The 20,263-nt window shown below is 43.0% G+C and overlaps 1 protein-coding gene across 7 annotated transcripts in view; it reads left to right on the forward strand.

The window, feature by feature from the left end:
* The first annotated feature begins 9,665 nt into the window (after positions 1-9,665).
* Positions 9,666-20,263, forward strand: part of PAX8 (paired box 8) — a 34,296-nt gene continuing 23,698 nt past the window's right edge. For all 7 annotated transcript variants that reach the window (XM_044283031.1, XM_044283033.1, XM_044283035.1 and 4 more), the window contains exons 1-3: positions 9,666-9,701; positions 10,511-10,578; positions 18,789-18,839. In XM_044283031.1, coding sequence (XP_044138966.1) covers positions 10,554-10,578; positions 18,789-18,839 — 76 coding nt within the window. In that variant the 5' untranslated portion in view covers positions 9,666-9,701; positions 10,511-10,553. The remainder of the gene's footprint in view (positions 9,702-10,510; positions 10,579-18,788; positions 18,840-20,263) is intronic.

The following is a 20,263-nucleotide window of genomic DNA, read 5'->3' on the forward strand; positions in this document are numbered from 1 at the left end:
CCCACAATGTAATAGTATGTTTAGGCAGGAGTACTCAGAGGACCTGTGATAGTGCTGGAATCAGCAGCAGGACTAAGGTTGCTATCTCCGATCTCTGCTGCAACTGCTGAGATCAAAGATAACCCTGATCCCGGAGGTTTAGCCCTTTAGATGCCACAGTACCTACCTTGGCATCTAAGAAGTCTGACAGAAGGACGTGGCTCCCTGCACAAAAAGGTGCAATGTTCTTGCACCTGATTGGGGGCCCTCAACTTCTGAACCCCATAGCTAGTGCTATGGATTCTATGGCTATAATTACACCCATGGGTACTAACCGCTGCATACCGGGAACATTTCATAAGACCTGCTGTCTTTAGAGACTCACCCAGTCGTCTAGACATTACATATTGAACCTAGTCAGTGTCACTCAGATCCTTAAGGGTACATACACACGCTGCAGCAACCGTACATGGCCGTAACTACCCATCCATATTGACCAATGGCTGGTAAAACGAAAGGAATACCTTCAAAATCACATGGCCGCTACCAGTGGTTGAGATTTCAGCCATTCATGGTTACAGCAATGTGTCCATACCTTTACACTTGCCCACTTTTTATGCTTCCAAATTGACCGTTCACTTGCTGCGCCATACTGCATACACCATCCAGGGACAGAAGCCATCTATACTTTTCCCTTTACCTGATCTTATTGTTATGACTGATCGGTGTATAGCATCACGATTCAACACTGGGACGTGACTGAGTAAATTGTGACAAACGTATTATATAGCGGGTGTCATTCTGTATGGCGTACACTTCTCTTTCTAACACCATCTTGAACCTGTCATGCTCATTATATTATATATGTCAGTGCAGCAACCCGCAGGGAAAGTGCTGGAAGGATGATGGGTGTGGTAGTGGTGGCACAGATAGGAATAGTGGTTCATGGTGAATGTCTTCACTCTGGCACTCCCTGGGGGTTCTGCACATGCAAAGAATGGAGGGCACCCCCTTTCGTCCCTTGGCACTCCCTGAATTGTTGGGGCCCCTGTCTGGTGGTAGTTGGGGTGCCCTTGATGGTGGATGGTTAGCATGCTGCAAGGCAGGAGGTCAGGCAGAGTGGGGGCTGACAATGACCAGACCTGTTTGGGTGCAATAAATAATGTCTCTCTTTATTGAAGGGATGATGGAGGTAGTAGTACAGATAGCAGCAGTAGGAACAGTTCAGTTGTAAGTTACACAGTAGTGTTCTTCCCAACGGCTGTGTTTAGGCAGTGACAATAAGATGCACCAAATTTTCTGGCATATATTATGTCAGGGTGAGGAGGCCCTGCCCTCTTCTGGTACACCTCCACCCACATTTTGAAGTGTTATGAGTCGTAGTGTTGAGTGCGAATATTCGTATCACGAATTTTAATTGCGAATATCGCCACTTGGAGAATTTGCGAATATTTAGAATATAGTGCTATATATTCGTATTCACGAATATTCTAATTGCGAATTTATTGCAAATTTATTGCGAATACCGTCCCTTAGCAACATCCCTAGCAACCAATAGGAAAGTTGCCTATAGGAGTAGTGTTGATCGCAAATTTTCGTATCGCAAATTTTTATTGTGAATTTTCCAATTGCCGATTTTTGCAATCAATAAAATAATGACTGGAGATCACGAATTCTCGAATTCGCGAATATATGACGAATATTCGCGAAATATCGCAAATTCCAGTATTGCCTCTGCCGCTTATCACTGATGAGTCGCGTAAAATGGCAAAAAGTCACACATTTTAGTGCAAGAATAGTTTGTATCAAAATTTGTGGCACTGGAAAACTTGCACACAGGCCATGAGAAGTTTTCCCCTTTGTGTTTCAACTCTTCATCATCTAAAACGCCGGTCTTAATAAATGTGCCCCATTATTCTTTGCATAAAGGGTTTAAAATGTACTAACACATATTTCTCACTTCTGTGGCTGCACCGGTGGCATCATGTGGGGACGTGTCCCTGCTGCAGCCAGTCATTGGCTGCAGTGTCCACATGACCCATGTCAAACCAGATGTTGACGTGGGGGGACCCGAGATCTGCAGTGGTGGCCGGGGAGCAAAGGACCCAGAACCCAGCGGCAGGGATAAGGTAAATATGATACCTCCGTAGGCCTGGCCATACTTCGGGTCTGCATAAAAAGCCCCCTGGGGGTGAAAAACACCTTTAAATTCAGTGCCAGCAACAGGGTCCTCCTCATAACAGTGATAGTTACTGGACCCCCACAGCAGCACCTGTCACAGAACCCCCAAATACAGTAACAGGACCTCCATACTAGTTACAGTTGCATGTCCCATAACAGTGTTAGCCACAGGACTGGACCCCTAAACATGGTAAAAGCAAGAAACCCCTCAAATACAGTGGTTACCACAGGATCCTCATAACAGTGACAGTAAGAGGATCCCTTTACAAGTTACAGTCATTAGCCCCCATAACAGTGACCGCAAGAGGACTCATCAGACACAGTGACCATTACTGGACACCCGTAAAGGTGTCAGCCACTGGACCCTTAGAACGGTGACAGCCCCGAGACCCCAAAATACAGTGACTGTAATAGTATCCCCATAACAGCAACATCCACAGGAGCACCACGACAACACTAACAGCTGCAGGATCCCCATAAAAGTCCCAGCAGGAGACCCCCTAATAGCATACTCTCATCACCGCCAAGACCCAGCTACCCAATAGTGTGGCGTATGCCAGGAAAATTCTCACGTGTGCCATTCCGTTGCCCTTAATGGGGTTGTCTCACTTCAGCAGGTGTCATGTAGAGAAAGTAAATACAAAGCATTTACTAATTATCCATATTGCTTCCTTTTGCTGGCTGGATTGATTTTTCCGTCACATTATAAACTGCTCGTTTCCATAGTCACAACCACCCTGTAATCCATCAGTGGTGGTCATGCTTCCACGCTATAGGAAAAAGCGCCGGGCTCTCTGGTGGTCGGGACCAAGGGAGCGCGTGTAGGCTGGCGCTTTTTCCTGTAGTGTACAAGCCCGACCACCACGTAAGGAAGCAATATGGGCAGTCACAATACATTAGTAAATCGCTTGTACTGACTTTCTCTACATAGTAATTGCTACTTGCTGAAGTGACAAAACCCCTTTAACTGTTATGAAGGTACCTCCAACTACAACTCCCAGCAAGCCATGACAGCCGCAGGGCATAGTTTGTAGTTCTAGAGACACAGGTCGGCTATCACTGCCATAAAGCAAAATTACATTTTTCAGCTTTGTATGTGGGCTTTTTTTAAACTCATTTCTGATAATTTAATGAATGACTTTTACTTCATTTGAATCTTTTATTTTATAATGAAAAATGGTGGCATCAACTATTCCCACCAGCAATAGTAGTCAGACGTTGGGGACAAGTGGCCTCCATGACAAAGTGTGATGTGTTTTGGTGAGACCCAGTTGGTTGATGTAACCTCTCCCCTCAGCCCAGGGAAGAGTTTGGGGAATTTGGACCTCTGCCCCCTCTCCTGGTCTTCCCTTGTACTGTACCAATGATGTTTATTTACAAACACCTTGCCTTTTGTGTGTGGATAATGTAAGGAGGTAGGGGGGTTAATTTGAAGCCCCCTCCTTATCAGGTCCTCTGATCTGGAAGATAAGGAATGGTTAGAGGGGTTTATGGGACCTGACAAAGGAATAAAGGTCACTTTTGTCACTTCCTCTGATAAGGGAACGCTTTGAACAGAGAAGATCTTGAGGTTTCAGCATCAATCTGCTGTTCTGACCATTTTATTAGGGATTTCACACTAGGAGAAATGGAAATAGTTCTAGATCCAGAGGTCAGAGTGTGATGTACTTAACTCCCAATCTGCCAGAGAAGATAACATTAGCCCCATGCTTCTGGACGTGCAAGGTTCAAGTACCATCAAATATATATAACTACAAATGAAATATACATACCACCTATTCCTACGCAGTGAATGCTTTTGACTTCTATGGTCCCAACAGGGGTATAGGCAATGAGGGCAAGAGGCAGTTGCCTTGAACCTATTGTTGGCCATACACATTAGATGGATATACTAGCCGGACTTGCCGATTTTGGAGGTTTCAGCCAACCATCTAATATGTATGGTGGCCTCTCGAATGGCTGATGTCAGGAAAGGTAAGGAATAGGCACATTGGATTTCAACACTATGTATGACCAAGTCCTGAAGAAGATTCTCTGCAACCTGTAGCTCTGCAATTGTTGTATAATAATATCCCCTGAATGCAACACTATTTTATTTTTATTTTTTGGAAAAAGATGGACAACATGATGGACCCAGATGGAACCCATCATAAGTCAAGCAAGGTTGACACAGCCTTTTAGGCCCATTTTATTTAGGATTCTATGGTAAATTTGGTTCAGTAGAACCACTCATGATCTGGGTACTGCAGCTGCAATACAGTCTCTAAATTGTGCCCTTATTCTGGTCTTCTGAAACTGGTCTTACTGCCATGACTGAATCTAGTCCTAACCTATGGGTTATTACAAGGATATGAAATCATTGTGAGAAAATGGTCAGAAAGATCACTCTACTGGCCATAGACCCTACAGGGAAAATTTCTAGTGGGCCGATGCCCAGGGCGCTGTCCAGGCCCTCCTCATGGCCGCCAGCCAGGTATGCAAACATCTGATGCTCTTAGCATTAATTAGTGAAGGAGCATCAGGCTCTTGGCCAGTGTCCACAGGAGCCCTCCTGAATTCTACTGTCCTCAGAATAATGATACGGGTTCATTCTGTGGTGCAGGCGGCAGTCTTTTTTGCTGCACTTTGGTATTTGGTTCTCCTGGGGCGGTATTTTGTTCTGCACTACATTATTGCTGCCCTGCCTACTTCTGTTGTCTCTGCCTACATGTGCTGGCCCTGTCTGTTGATTTGGACCCACCTACAACATGGGGCAATTTATTTTATTTTTTTCCAGGGCCACTTTAAGTTCCAAATCTGCCCCTGTCCATGAAAACATCTCAGCTGGTTCCTGCAGCTACTATGCTGGCTCCATCCCTTCCCACCACCCTTCATCAATCATGGGGTTCTTGTAGCTCCATAAATTAGGACACCCTCCAACAAAGTACCATTGCATGTTTATGTACATTTCCCTTTCAGAAGTCTAGGAAAGCTGTAGTTCTGCTGCCCTCCATCCAGTCCAAGCTGTCATTTTCATTAAATTTCTTGCAGATCCTTTCAAAGAAAAATTTGAATGGCTATGGGGAAACTGTGGCCCCTCCAGTTGTACTTTAATTGAGAATAGATTGAGCCAGACCATGTCCAAGTAATTCATTAGTGGTTCATTTTGGACACCTTTTTCCTAACTCGGTTTAACACTGCTGGCCCAGCTTCTCACAGGTAATTTTGCTGGGGAAGTTACCATAAATGATACCTTGATATAGTGAATGGCCTTCCATGCAATAGAAGGACAGCTCAGGTCCACCAGAGAAAAACCCACTTTTGCTCATAGGGCTTATGATGACCAAATGCTCTAATATGCCGTATAGACTATATATTATAGAACAGAACATGGTGTCCATAGAGATCTCTGAGCCCTACAGAACGAGTGTATGAGACCTTCAAATGGTCTATAATTTCATGAAAATACAGTCCTCAAAAACCAAATTTCAGGAACCATGACTTATTTCAATGTAACTCTCAGTAGACACATCGACATCACTTTTTAAAGAGTCTATGTTTTCCGGATCAGAACCAAACTCCATGGACCCTAAATTCAAGCCTAAGGAACCAGATTTCAAATGTGGGTACCACCTACTAGAGTGCAAGCTCCATGACCCAGGTTCCCACTGTGCCTACAGCCTCCATACAAGATAAAGCACTGAGCGGACATCACATCACCTCTGCCCCCACACTCATTAAACTTTTCTAGGCAGGGTTATAAAGCTGTGTTTTCTTTTCATTAATTGATAGGTTCTGTCTTCCCATGCTCAGGGTCATAAAGCTGACAGAACAGAGGCATTCTCAGCCCATTCCCACTGATTATACCTTTATGTGACAAGGGAACGCTCCCCCCACAAATGTAGGGGTCATGCAGCAGCCCTTTGTACTTCTTCACAGACTACCCTGCCCACGTCAAACCTGCCGTGTCCGCCCTACTGGGGTGAAGGTGCACCTGGCACAAATAATACCTTTATGATATGGAAGTAATGGGAAGATATGTACAGATGAAGCAGACCTCAGTTTGCCACCTTGTTCATGCGCTGACATATGACCCTTAGATAAGATACTGGCGAGATACCGAAATGAATCCACTGGATACATGACGTTCATGGTGGGGGGTGAAACATACTGGCTGTCAGTGATGAAATCCAGTCATGTATGGAGACGTATTTTTCAGGCAATGCTCTGTGGAACAAAAGAAAATATGCAAAGTAGCTGATATCAGTCAACGGGCATCTGTCAGCAGATTTGTACCTTGGCAGCTGAAGGCATCTGTGTTGGTCCCATGTTCATATGTGCCCGCATTACTGGGAAAGATTATGTTTTAATAAATGCAAATGAGCCTTTAGGAGCAACGAGGGCGTTACCATTACACCTAGAGGCTCTGCTCTCTTTGCAACTGCCGCCCCCTCTGCACTTTGATTGACTTTAGGACAAATCAGGGCCAGGTGTGATAACTTTCTTACTGCCTGCCAATGTCAAACAAAGAGGGCGTGGCAGTTGCAGAGAGAGCTGAGCCTCTAGGTGTAACGGCAACGCCTCTGTTGCTCCTAAAGGCTCATTTGCATATATTAAAACTTAATTTTTCTCAGTAATGCGGCCACATATGAACATGGGACCAACACAGATTTGTTCAGATGCCAAGCGCACATGTAACAGGTCAGCCAGTGTCATAGGTGCAAATCTGCTGACAGATGCCCTTCAAACAAGAAACCCATTTGTAGACAGCACCGTTTTGAGGTTCTTGCCCCTCATTAGTACAGAGCAAGGGACTGACTGGCTGTCATCTGAGACATTGGTAGCAAATCGCTAGGATATGCCACCAATGTCAGATAGGTGGGAGTCCTACCCCTGGGACACGCACCTATCTCTAGAATGGGGCCTCAAATGGGAACGAGAGCGCATCAAGCACGCACGGCACGCTCTGAGCGAGTGCTGGCTCAGCTATGTTCAGAAGTCCCCTAGAAGTGAACGGAGAGCGCACTGCACACGCACGACCACCTCGCCATTCACCTCTATAGGACTGCTGGAAATAGCCGAGCTGGTGAATGGAGGGTGGCCACGCTTGTGCCGTACACCCTATCTCAATTTTAAGGGGAACTTTTCTGAAGATAGGAGTGGGTCCCAGAAGAGAAATTGGTGGCATATCCTAGCAATATGCCATCAATGCCCCAGATGGGACTACCCCCTTTAAAGGGAGTGTGTCAGCAGGAAATTCACTGATAAACCAGGCTCCATATCTTGTAGGGCTAGCTGAGATGAATGTAATGATAGCTTTCACTTAGGGATCAGTTGCTTCATTCTGGAGAAAGAGTACTAAATCCATATGCAAATGAGCAGTTAAGTGCACTGAGGGCAGGTCCAAGCCACTATGTGTACCCTTGGTCCTCCTGCCAGCCCCTCCATCTCCTTTTTGACTGGCAGGGCAGGAACCTCACAATCTAATGTTCTCTGTCTCATTTATTTCATTCATAGGGGTAATATGATAGGGGTGTACCCGGTATAGGTCACTATATGCAGGGTCTGATTGGCCATTCACTCTACAGTGAGAATTTTTGGTTGTCAGGTCAGGTAATGACATGGTAATGTAAACTATTCAGAGGGCCCAGAAAGCACTATACCCTGTGGCATCACTAGTACCACTGTCCTTACAGTACTCATATACAAGGCACACAAATAGGACACAAATATGACATGTTCTATATTTTATTTATTTTTAGGCCCAGCGGTATGGACACACGGTTATGGACAGCGCACGGTGTTCTGTCCGCATCTTTTTTGCGGCCCCATTGAAATGAATAGGTCAGGATCCGATCCGCAAAAAATGTGGATCAGATGCGAACCAAAAATAGTCGTGTGGATGAGCCCTTAAGCTGATGACCCTGTCTACTTGTGTTGGCCCCGCCTGCTGCCAAATTGGACCCGCTTACAATATGAGGACACGTTTAGATTTCTGTCCAGGGCTACTTTAAAGGGGCTATCCAGTAATGGATAATGATGACCTATCCTCAGGATCCGAGAGCTGGCACCGCCGCCGATCAGCTGTTACGGGGAGCCGCCGCGCTCGCCTTCTGCCTGCAGCTCTCCAAGCACAGCGCCGTACATTGTATAGAGGCTGTGCTTGGTATTGCAGCTCAGCCCCGTTCACTTCTATGGGGCTGAATAGGTAATCAATATTAATATATCAATATAATCATCAATAACTAGAAAACCCCTTTATAGGTGCGGGACCTGCACTTATATCGGGAACCCACAAAGTGGTGCCTGCAGGACTCCGTTCCAGCCACCACCAAGCGCGCTCCCCATAAAAGTGACTGGAAATGCACCGTGCATGACCGGCCGCCGCTCCCATTTACTTCTATGGGCCCCACGGAAATAGCTGAGCCAGTGCTCGGCTATTTTAGGCAGCCCCGTGGACAATTACTGGAGGGCGGCTGCGCATGCGCACTGCAGCGCCCTCCAACACTTTCGGGGCTCCATTCTCGATATAGGTGTGGGTCCCAGTGGCTATAATACAATGGGAGCATATCCTAGCCATATGCCCCCATTGCCTGTGATGGGAACAACCCTTTAAGTACCCAATCCACACTGGACTATATGGCAGCACAATTACACACATAGTACACATAATACAGCTGCATTATATCATGCAGATTACACAGCTCCCCCAGTAAAGTCACTGACACCCCCACAGACGTATTGCCTACGCCCGGGTTTGCTGAGTAGGAGGGGGTTATTTAAATAGGGGATAAGAAGCCGCCAGACACATTGGTGGCCGCTTCTCTCTAGTGCAAAAAAAAAGAAAAAAAAAGAATGGGCAAGTGAAATCAAACATGCTGGATGAGAGGACTGTCCGATCCCGCTTATATCTATCAGACCTTCAACGCTGATGGGTCATTTCTACAAGACGCATATTCACATGGCGCAGACCGTCACATGCCTGACACTGAAGGTTGTTTCTGCAGCATGTGCATGGATTCAGGTGGCTGGGACAGGAGCAGAAATTCTGCAATGAATGTCCCACAATTAGGAATATACCCCCATAAGTAACACCCCAAAAGCTAGTATTCTCATGCCCATGTATTCTGGGACCTCTGGTAGCAAAGGAAGGTATTGACATCCTGTAATAATATATAGAAGCGTGAAAATGAGGGTCAGATCTTTTCACATGGACACCTATGAGTACCAGGAGGTGCTCCTCACCCATGCTGCCATCCCTGTAAAGCCATAAGAATGAAGTGATGGGCACACAGCACTTCTCTACATCTATGTCCTGAGATAATGACCACTGCCATGATAGGAGATTCTCAGGCTCCATCAGATGCAGGGACTGGGGTCTCCAGGAATCTGGGAATCAGCCATCCATGTGCAGATCCCACCTCCAGCCGCCCTGGAACACCTGCAGCCAATCCCTGCCCTGAGACCCCCTCCATGGGATGAATCCTCCTCCCCACATCCCATTGTAAGAGGACAAACTTCCAGCAAAGTGTAAGGGTGAGGACAGGTCCTCCAGAGACAAGGTAAGGAGCATCTCCTGCCATGTGCACCCTCTAGTGCCCCATCTAGGGCTGTCTGGTGTCTGTCTACTATATCCATTATCTATCGTGTATGTATCTTCATTATCATCTATGTATCTATAATATAGATAGAAAATATCATGTCTCATATCCATATATATTCTATCTATCTATCTGTCTATGTAATATCATCTCTCTCATATCCATATATCTTATATGTATTTATCTGTTATCTATCTAGTTATCTCATATGTATCTTATATGTCTGTATTTATCTAATATCATGTATCTGTATCATATCTATCCATCTATCTATCTATCTATCTATCTATCTGTCCCCTATCTATCTATCTATCTATCTATCTATCTGTCCCCTATCTATCTATCTATCTATCTATCTCATATCTATCTATCTATCTATCTATCTATCTGTCCCCTATCTATCTATCTATCTATCTATCTATCTGTCCCCTATCTATCTATCTATCTATCTCATATCTATCTATCTATCTATCTATCTATCTATCTATCTGTCCCCTATCTATCTATCTATCTATCTATCTATCTATCTATCTCATATCTATCTATCTGTCTGTCCCCTATCTATCTATCTGTCCCCTATCTATCTATCTATCTATCTATCTATCTATCTATCTATCTCATATCTATCTATCTGTCTGTCCCCTATCTATCTATCTGTCTATCTATCTAGTATCTCTCTATCTGTCCAGTGCACACATTGGGTACAGGGGGGATGTGTTTGGGGTCTCGTGCCCCCCTCGCACTGTCAGTGACCGGGGTCTCCTCTGCAGGTCCCTCTGCTCCAGGACACAGTAGGACTATACAGCAGGCACCATGCCCCATAACAGCATCAGATCCGGTAAGTGACATTACAAGCAGCCACTGATCAGTCTGTATTGTGACTGTGTGACACTGCATGACAGCCGGCTGCTCATATACCAGAGCCAGTCAGTCCCATGCAAACCTCACTGTGGGCTGAGAAGCTGACAATCTATCCGATGGTAATGCAGATGTCGGAGCAGGGACAGGTGCAGTGAGAGAAGGGGATTGTCCCTGGTGGATCGGCATCACAGGAGCCTGTGGGATAAGATCCTATCATGTGTGTCCTCTGTAACCTGGTCAGGAATCAATATCTATCTGTCTATATCTAATTATCTAATTATCTATCTCAGATCTGTCTATTTCATATCTATCTATCTATATCTAATTATCTATCTATCTCATATCTGTCTATCATCTATCTATATCTAATTATCTATCTATATGTCTATCTCATATCTGTCTATCTATATCTAATTATCTATCTATATGTCTATCTCATATCTGTCTATCTATATCTAATTATCTATCTATCTCATATCTGTCTGTCTATCTATCTATCTATCTATCTATCTATCTATATCTAATTATCTATCTATCTATATGTCTATCTCATATCTGTCTGTCTATCTATCTATCTATCTATCTATATCTAATTATCTATCTATCTATATGTCTATCTCATATCTGTCTATCTATCTAATTATCTATCTATCTCATTATCTATCTATCTCATATCTGTCTGTCTATCTATCTATCTATCCAATGTATCCATCTATGTCGCATATCTCAATTTTCTTTCTTTCTTATATCTATCTATCTATCTATCTATCTATCTATCTATCTATCTATCTATCTCTCTAATTTACAGAACATGGGTGTTTGGTGCCCTCTGACCTGTGATATGCTGGGTGCTGTCAGTGGGTGCCATGCTGGGCTTCCAGGTGATGCCCCGGCTGTGCAGTGCAATGTGCCTCTATTATTCACACTGTGAGCCGTCCTCAGTGATCGCTCATTTCTCTGTATGTGCTGCTAAACTATGTGAAAACCGAGCTAGCAATCTAATTATATGATGATTTCTGGGTAATAATTCAGTGTATTGTCTACATGTGAAGCTTTAGATTCATGTCTGAACGGCTGATAAAATATGATTATTAATAAAATGATAATAACGATGGTTATAATACATTCAGCAGGGTATTCGTTATATCGGACGATGTGGTCTAAGTATAACACTGATTTAAAGATAATGTAAAAAACACATATTAGAGATTATTATTATTATGATTACTAATAGTAATATTAATAATTTAACCAAATTATTACACAAGTGATGATTATAGGATACTGTATTGTTGTTATTTACATATTTATACTGTATAATTATCGCCATTATTATACTACTATTATCGATGCTAATAACAACAATACAGTACTTGTTACTATTATTATTATTATTTGTAGTACCAGTGTTATTAGTAATTATATCATTATATTATTATTGCTATTATTACAATCATGATTTTTATTTTACTATTAATCTATACAGTTAATACATATTATTACTTTAACCATCACTATTACACTATTACTAATATATATCGTTTCTGCAAACATTATTATTATTATTACTATTATTATTATTACTGTTATGTTGATTACAATTACACCATATTATCATCCTGATCAAAGTATTACTATTTTATCACTAGCAATGTATTATTTTATACCAGTATTATCACTATACCACAATTACAGTATTAAGATACATTGCTATTATTTTTTGTGCTAATATATACTGTAGCATCACCTCCTGATCAGGCAGTATTTTGTGGTCAGATGTGCACATTGTGAGGGCAGTCCTCCATACATCTGAATACAAGTTAATTAGCAGATAATTTGGGCTGATGACTGTTCCCCCCATCCCTCGTGTGACACATTAACAGCCCCTGTGATGGATGCAGCTTCAGGGGGGATCAGGGAGGAGAACATTGTTTTCTTGTCATCTCAACTATGTGGATTTAGTTTCTCCCTTTAAAGTGGAGATTTTTACTATCTCTCTGTGGATCTAAAGTTACAAGTGACAAGAGGGAGAAGCAGCTCAGTAATAACAGCCTGATGTCTGCCATCGGTCCTGAGCTCAGCCCCGACCCCGTGCGACATTTCAGAAAAGTCAGAATTACCGAATACAATACATATAATTACCCCAATTGTCCCAGTCACCCACTCTGTAAGAAAGAGATGGATAGATAGGAGACATATAGATAGATAGATAATAGATAGATGATAGATCGATAGATAGATAGATAGATAGATAGGAGATAGATAGATAGATAGATATGAGATAGATAGATAGATAGATAGATAGATAGATATGAGATAGATAGATAGATAGATAGATAGATAGATATGAGATAGATACATAGGAGATAGATGAATAAACATGAGATAGATAATAATAGATATTAGATCGATAATAGATAATAGATATGAGATAGATAGATATATAGATGATTGATAGATAGATAGATAGATAGATATGAGATAGATAGATAGATAGATAGATAGATAGATATGAGATAGATACATAGGAGATAGATGAATAAACATGAGATAGATAATAATAGATATTAGATAGCTATTAAATATTACTAGTGCTAAAAAGTTATTCATTCAATATTCTTATACATTATAAGGTTGGTCAATAAATCTATATATCTGTCTATTTCATATCTATCTATGTAGCATCTATGTACTGTACATAGATTATTTATCTGATAGCTATTATCTATCTCCTATCTATCTATCTATCTATCTATCTATCTATCTATCTATCTAATCTTTCGGATTTCCATCTATGTAACTGTCCCTTACATGTTTTCCCTTCTATATTACCCCCTCTCCATGTATTAGTCTTCAGTGGCTGGTATCTGCCGATATGATGGGGCATTATTAGTATTTTAGATGATAGAATAGGTCCAGCATGGAGTCATGTCTGTGCAGATCGCCCGCAGATCGTCCTTGTACATATGACAATGAAGGTGACATTAGATGAAGGACTGATCGGTCACGTCACTGCCGTTTTGGCCGATATCCCCTCACAGCCAATTTACAACCCCGAGTAGTTAGCTATAGCAGGGGCAGAGACCCGGGGTGATGGCGGACTGCAGACCACCCCTGAGGGGGCCACATCGAGGTTCCTTCCCCCAGTTTGTGCTGGTTACCATTATCCTGACACCTCAGGCCGGACATTACACTGGTCGCTCTTCCCTCATATGGGTTTTCTCAGTTATTAGTAACAAATGCTAAAATTATACTATTTTCTTCACTATCTCCCCTCAAAAAACAGGAAGGGGGGGGGGGGAGCAATATATGTATCACTCCTTCTCCTTAAAATGGAAAATGAGTCCAGTTCTGGCCATGTTTCCATGTATGTCTCAGTGGTGACAATTCCATCAGATCTATTCAGGGGCCAGCATCCAGCTACACAGAACAGGTGCCTCAGACCTCAGGGGCCCTGCTGTAATAATATCCCTTTACCAAATTAGGGCCCAGGTCCACCCAAGGACCCTCCTGTCCACTGTCCCTCTGCTTATATATTAATCTAGCTACAGGAAAATACCCCCTATTATATTATGCTTGTAAGGTCGCTTTCATACACTCAGTGTTTGGTCAGTGTTTGATCAGTGATTGTGACCCACAACCAGAAGTGAAGCCTACACAGAGATAAGGTATAAGGGCTCATGTACACGACCATTTTTGACCGATGCCCTATTGAGGCCCAGAAACAGAGACACTGGCCGCTTGTGCGCCGCATCGCAGGCGTGGATCCAATCACTTGAAACCTGTTCTATTTTTATTTTTTTGCGGTGCAGACGGATCAAGCTGAATGGGTCTGCATCCGTTTGCGCCTGCCACACTGATGGTGCCCGTGCATTGGGGACCGCAATTTGCGGAACTGGCAGCACACATTCGTGTGCATGAGCCCTTAGGGAAAGATTCACACCAGTTTTGTGTTTTTAGGCTACTTTCACACTCGCGTTTGGTGCGGATACGTCATGGATCTGCACAGACGGATCCGCACCGATAATGCAACCGCATGCATCCGTTTAGAACAGATCCGTTTGTATTATCTTTAACATAGCCAAGACGGATCCGTCTTGAACACCATTGAAAGTCCATGGGGGCGGATTTGTTTTGCATTGTGTCAGTAAAAACGGATCCGTCCTGACACACAATGTAAGTCAATGGGGACGGAGCCGTATTCACTGACACAATGCAAAACAAATCCGCCCCCCACTGACTTTCAATGGTGTTCAAGACGGATCCGTTTGCCTCCGCATCGTCAGGCGGACACCAAAACGCTGCAAACCTACATCAGGTTTTGGCTCCCAGTAACTGAAGTAAATCACTGACCAAACACTAAGGGCTCATGCACACGGCCGTTGCCATTTTTTGCGTGCCGCAAATTGCGGATCCGCAAAACACGGATGCCATCCGTGTGCTTTCTGCATTTTGCGGAACAAAATGTACAGCCCATAATTAAACTGTCCTATCCTTTCAGCAAAACGGACAAGTATAGGATATGCTCTAATGTTTTGCAGTGACGTGGAATGGACATGCGGCCCTATTGAAGTGAATGGATCTGTATCCGACCCGCAAAAAAAATGCGTATTGAATGCAGACAAAAACCAGGGTCATGTGCACGAGCCCTAACAGTGTGAAAGCGGCCGTAAGACTGATTTTTTTTTTTGTTGAATGATAAAATAATACAACATACCTCAATGCCTTCAAAATTACCGCCAGAATGCTCATGGCCTGCACCATGGACTGAACTTGTCTAAAAGCCAAGATGGACCACAGCAAGCCCCACTATAAGTCATTGTCATAGTCATCGTCACAATTGTATCTGGCAAAGTGTTGGAAGCCACAAGCCTAGTGTGAACAGATACTTGTGGAGGGCTTCCTTTATTCCTTGCTCTATAATACATACAGTGCTCCCTCAGGATACAATATTTTGAACATCAAAAAAGGTCTTTTCTGACCCATCGGAAGTTGAAACCAGACTCAACATACAATGCCTCAGACTCAGATCCAACCCATCAAGGCCACTTCTCTGGTAACATAGCTGGATTATTTGCTAGTTGGCAGCTATTCTTGACTGTTAGGCTACATGCACACGACCGTATTTTGTTTCAGTGTCCGATCCATTTTTTTTGCGGATAGGATGCGGACCCATTCATTTCAATGGGTCCGCAAAAAACAAGTGTGCTGTCCGCATCAGTATGTCCGTTCCGTTGCGCCGCTAAAAAAATAGTGCATGTCCTATTTTTTTTCTAGTTTGCGGACAAGTATAGGCATTATTACAATAGATCTGCAAAAAAACGGACCGCAAAACACACACGGTCGTGTGCATGTAGCCTTATATGTAAGGATGTGTCCGCAAAAAACGGATCCGCAAAAAATACGGATGACATCCATGTGCATTTCGTATTTTGCGGAACTGAACAGCTGGCACCGAATAGAACAGTATTATCCTTGTCCGTAATGCAGACAACATGTTCTATTTATTTTTTTTGCGGAACGGAAATGCGGACATACGGAAACAGAATGCACAAGGAGTAACTTTGTTTTTTTTTGCGGACCCATTGAAATGAATGGTTCTCTATACGGTCCTTAAAAAAAAAACGAACGGACATGGAAAGAAAATAAGTTTGTGTGCATAAGCCCTTATGATGCATTCACATCACCGTTTAGCTTTCCGTTCTTCTGAAGAGAGAGAGAAAAAAAATCAGGATCCTGTAAAAAAAAAACAGATCCTGTTGCATCAGATTTCATCCATTTGAGCCATTTCCGTCTGAGATCCGTTTTTTTTTTTTAGACGGAAACAAAAGTATTGCATGGCTCAAACGGATGAGAACTGATGCAACAGGATCCGTTTTTTTACAGGATCCTGATTTTTTTCCCCCTCTCTCTCTTCTCCTGACGGATCAGAATAACGGAAAGCTAAACAGTGATGTGAATGCACCCTTAGTTTTCTGCTTATTCTTATTTTGGGGGCTTTGGAACAGATTACACTGGTTTTAACATACAATGGTCGTCCTGGAACCAATTAATTACGGAAAGCAAAAAATGTGTAATGTTCCTGCTCTGTTGATGTCAGCAAAGCCTCCCCAGCACCATATTTCGGGATATGCAGCAGTGTAATAACCAGATGTTGAATCGTGATGCCGTCTGGTGTTCTGCATATAGCCATCGTATGAGAGCAACATCTGGAGGTGTCCTATCCACCGAATCTTCAGCCATTTTGTGCAGCCATCTATGTAGTCTTGATCTTCTGCTGTTGTCTCAGGTGCATCGCCACACTGTACGGATCCAAAGCCTTCTATGAGCTTATACAGTACAGAAACCGATGTATGCCATATTGGGCTGGGTGCACCTATATCAGTTGTGTCATGCCAGAGCAGGACACAACTGGTGTAGGTGCACTTTAGTCCGGCATCCATAGCCTGAAAGCACCAGACAGAAAAATGCTGCATGCTACGTCTTTTCTTTGCAGCGATAGGAGACATCCATTTTCGAAATTGATGCATGGGATGCCAGGAGAAATCCCATAGAAAACCATGGAATCTGTTCTGGCATTAGTTACCCTCTATTATTACTGAAGGAAACTACGGTATATTCAATTAGAAAACACAGCACCTCATGGAGGCACCATTTTGCGGTATAAGGGAATGCCTATGGATGTATAAGGGTATGGCCACATGGTCAGGTTTCTGCTTGCAGTTTTGGGCGCCAAAATTAGGATCATAAAAGAAGAGAAAGAATACAGGACAGATACGACTTCTCCTCCTGGTTTTGGCTTCCAAAACAGCATCCGTAAACCTGGCCATGCGACTATACCCTAACACTGATCTGTAGGTGCGAAATGTGCTGCCGTCTGACCGCTGATCAGTCACAAATTATCATGCGAAAGTGTCACACTATGGAGCCGAGCGCCCGTCCACAATCCATACTTTGTACTTCCCGCCTCCCAGGGAAACTAATGCCACAACTGAACCCATAGTCTTCTATAGAATCGTTCCCGACACCAGATGTCTCCTAGCGTCGGACAGAAAGACGTAGCATGCAGCATTTTCTGGCCCTTTCCGGTTTTTGCAGCCCGTATGGGGAACCATTCGCTTTAATAGGTCCGCAAAAAAAAATGGAAATGACTCTGTGTGCAATCCGTTTCCGTATATCCGCAAGACCGTTCCGCAAAAAAAATAGCACATGTCCTATTCTTGTCCGTTTTGCGGACAAGGACAGGCATTGTTACAATGGATCAGCAAAAAAAACAAAACAATGCAACACAGACGTCATCCATTTTATTTATATTTTTTGCGGAAGTGTGTTTTGCAGACTGCAAGATACATAAGGTCGTGTGCATGAACCCTAACAGATATAAAAGGTAAGCTTTATAGCTGGCCCTAGACATAGATATAGGCATGCTGGGAGTTGTAGTTCCGGAACGGATGATGGTTCATAGGCCTGAGACTACTGCTACATAGAGTTATCAGTCTATTAATGTAGCATATGCACGTTATTAATTACTGACTGGACCTTATAGACAGGGATCTATCTCTTCACTATTGCAACCATGATTACATCTGATTTTGTGCTCGTATTGTATTTTTATTCTTGTTTTGTACTATATTGTAAAGCACAGATTAATATTATTATTATTATTAACATATTAGAAGAATAGCTCAGAGCTGAATTCACAATTCTGCTGGTTCTCCTATAATGCAATAGGTTTTATTAGTGTTTCGTACAATAGATTACTGTTAAGTATCCAAAATGCAACCCTGTGTAGATATTGAGCCTAAAGGATTGCTGGGAGATTTCAGCCCTGAAGCCTGCAGAATTGTGAGTTCAGCTCTGGCCTGTACTACAAGCTGTCACTTAGGGTTGAGTATTGCAATGTATTTACTCAGCGTTTTATGTGGAATACGTCTAAATCTATATTGTACAATGGTGTTTAAAGGGGAACATATTGTTTAAATTGTATAGAGACAGTAAGTTACTGGTGTATCAGCATTATACATGAATGCAACCTAGGAGGTATGAGGACTATATTATTGATCCTGTTGTGTAGTTATATAATGGCAGCCTATAGTAGGGGTCTTATACAAAGGACTCCCATCATCCATTTTGTCTTGATAACCTCAACTCAGTTTCGTTGTCTCTAAACCATGCGTTTGTCCACAGAGCTCATCACAGAGAGAGGCTGCACAGGACTCGCCAGCTCACTGCATATAGGTCAGCAGTTCATTCTATTCATGCCACGTGTGCCATAGTCTATGCCACATACAGCAACTAGCCCAATTAGGCCGGCTCTATTAGGATAGCCTGAGGATTCGACATTATAAAGTACGCTGGGTCTCATTTACTATTAAGACAGTCTTTGTTGCCCTTAGCAACCAATCAGAGCTCAGCTTTCATTTCTCTAACTGCTCTGGAAAAATGGAAGCTGAGCTTTGATTGGTTGCTAAAAGACGGCCTTACTTTTGATAAATGAAGCTCGCTGCCCTAAAACTAGTGTAAAGATGGCAGTAGTTGTCCACCATAGAAACCTCCCAGTGCATTATATTCTATGAAGTCAGTGATCTGATTAGGCCTCACTTTGCATTTATTGCCCAGAGCAACCAATCAGAGCTCAGCTTTCATGCTTCCAGAGCAGTTGAAAAAAATGAAAGCTGAGCCCTGATTGGTTGCTATGGGCTCAAAGTGTCCCCCACATACTCTAAACTCACATTTATCATATGGTTTACGCCACAACAGTTGCAAATTATGGCGCCCATGTTTGTGTCATAATTTGCGACTTTCTTTTATTGAAGTGGCCAGGCTTAGCAAGAGGGCATAGCCTCCTGCAGCCCATCAGATTTACTAAAGTTTATGCCACAAACTGGTGTAGGTGATAGTTTAAATCTACGCCAGATATGAATTTCTGGAGTACGGACAGTCTGAAGATGCACCAAATGTATTAAAAGTCCTGTACCCCTTAATACATTGTGAGCATTTTGCGCCGAAAAACTTTGTATTGGGAGTGTGTAAAGCCAGTCTTAGTACATCTGCTCCATTTTACTGAAAATTGATCAAATAACTAATTTTCAACAATGTCGTCATTGTTGAGTAGCAGACCCGCTATGAAAGTGACAGGAGTAGACTCCAACCCTGAGCCGACAGCTGGCTGCACATATGAGATGCACTATTGACCATACAAAATAGCTTGTCTGACATCTCACCATTACACATGCATAAGGGGCAACCAAACAAATCCTATATTTTTAGGGAGAAAATTTGGGAAAAGTAGCTCCCTCTCAAATCCCTCTGACGACTCTTATCTGGAATATTTAAAAATTCAACCTGTTTCCTCTAATGTCACCTCTCTGTGGCCAGCCATCGAGGACCTTGGATGAACACTGCTTTTGCATGGACATTTTAAGGAAGAACGGTTGTCCCCACCGTAACAGGGTAGAGCCCTGCTAGTTGGAGCTATCCATGCCCAGGTTTACACAATGCAAAAACTGTTGAGTGGACCTCAGCATGTGCATCTGGAGCTCATCGTCGCCTTTAGATCATAGTGATCATGGTGATGTAGGAATCCTATTGACCCAGTTGATCATAGTTGTCACTACAATTCAGCATTTTTCGTGGAACCCAGTTTTACCCACCTTCCACCA

This window comes from Bufo gargarizans, chromosome 2, assembly GCF_014858855.1.
Source record: "Bufo gargarizans isolate SCDJY-AF-19 chromosome 2, ASM1485885v1, whole genome shotgun sequence".
NCBI lineage: Eukaryota > Metazoa > Chordata > Amphibia > Anura > Bufonidae > Bufo > Bufo gargarizans.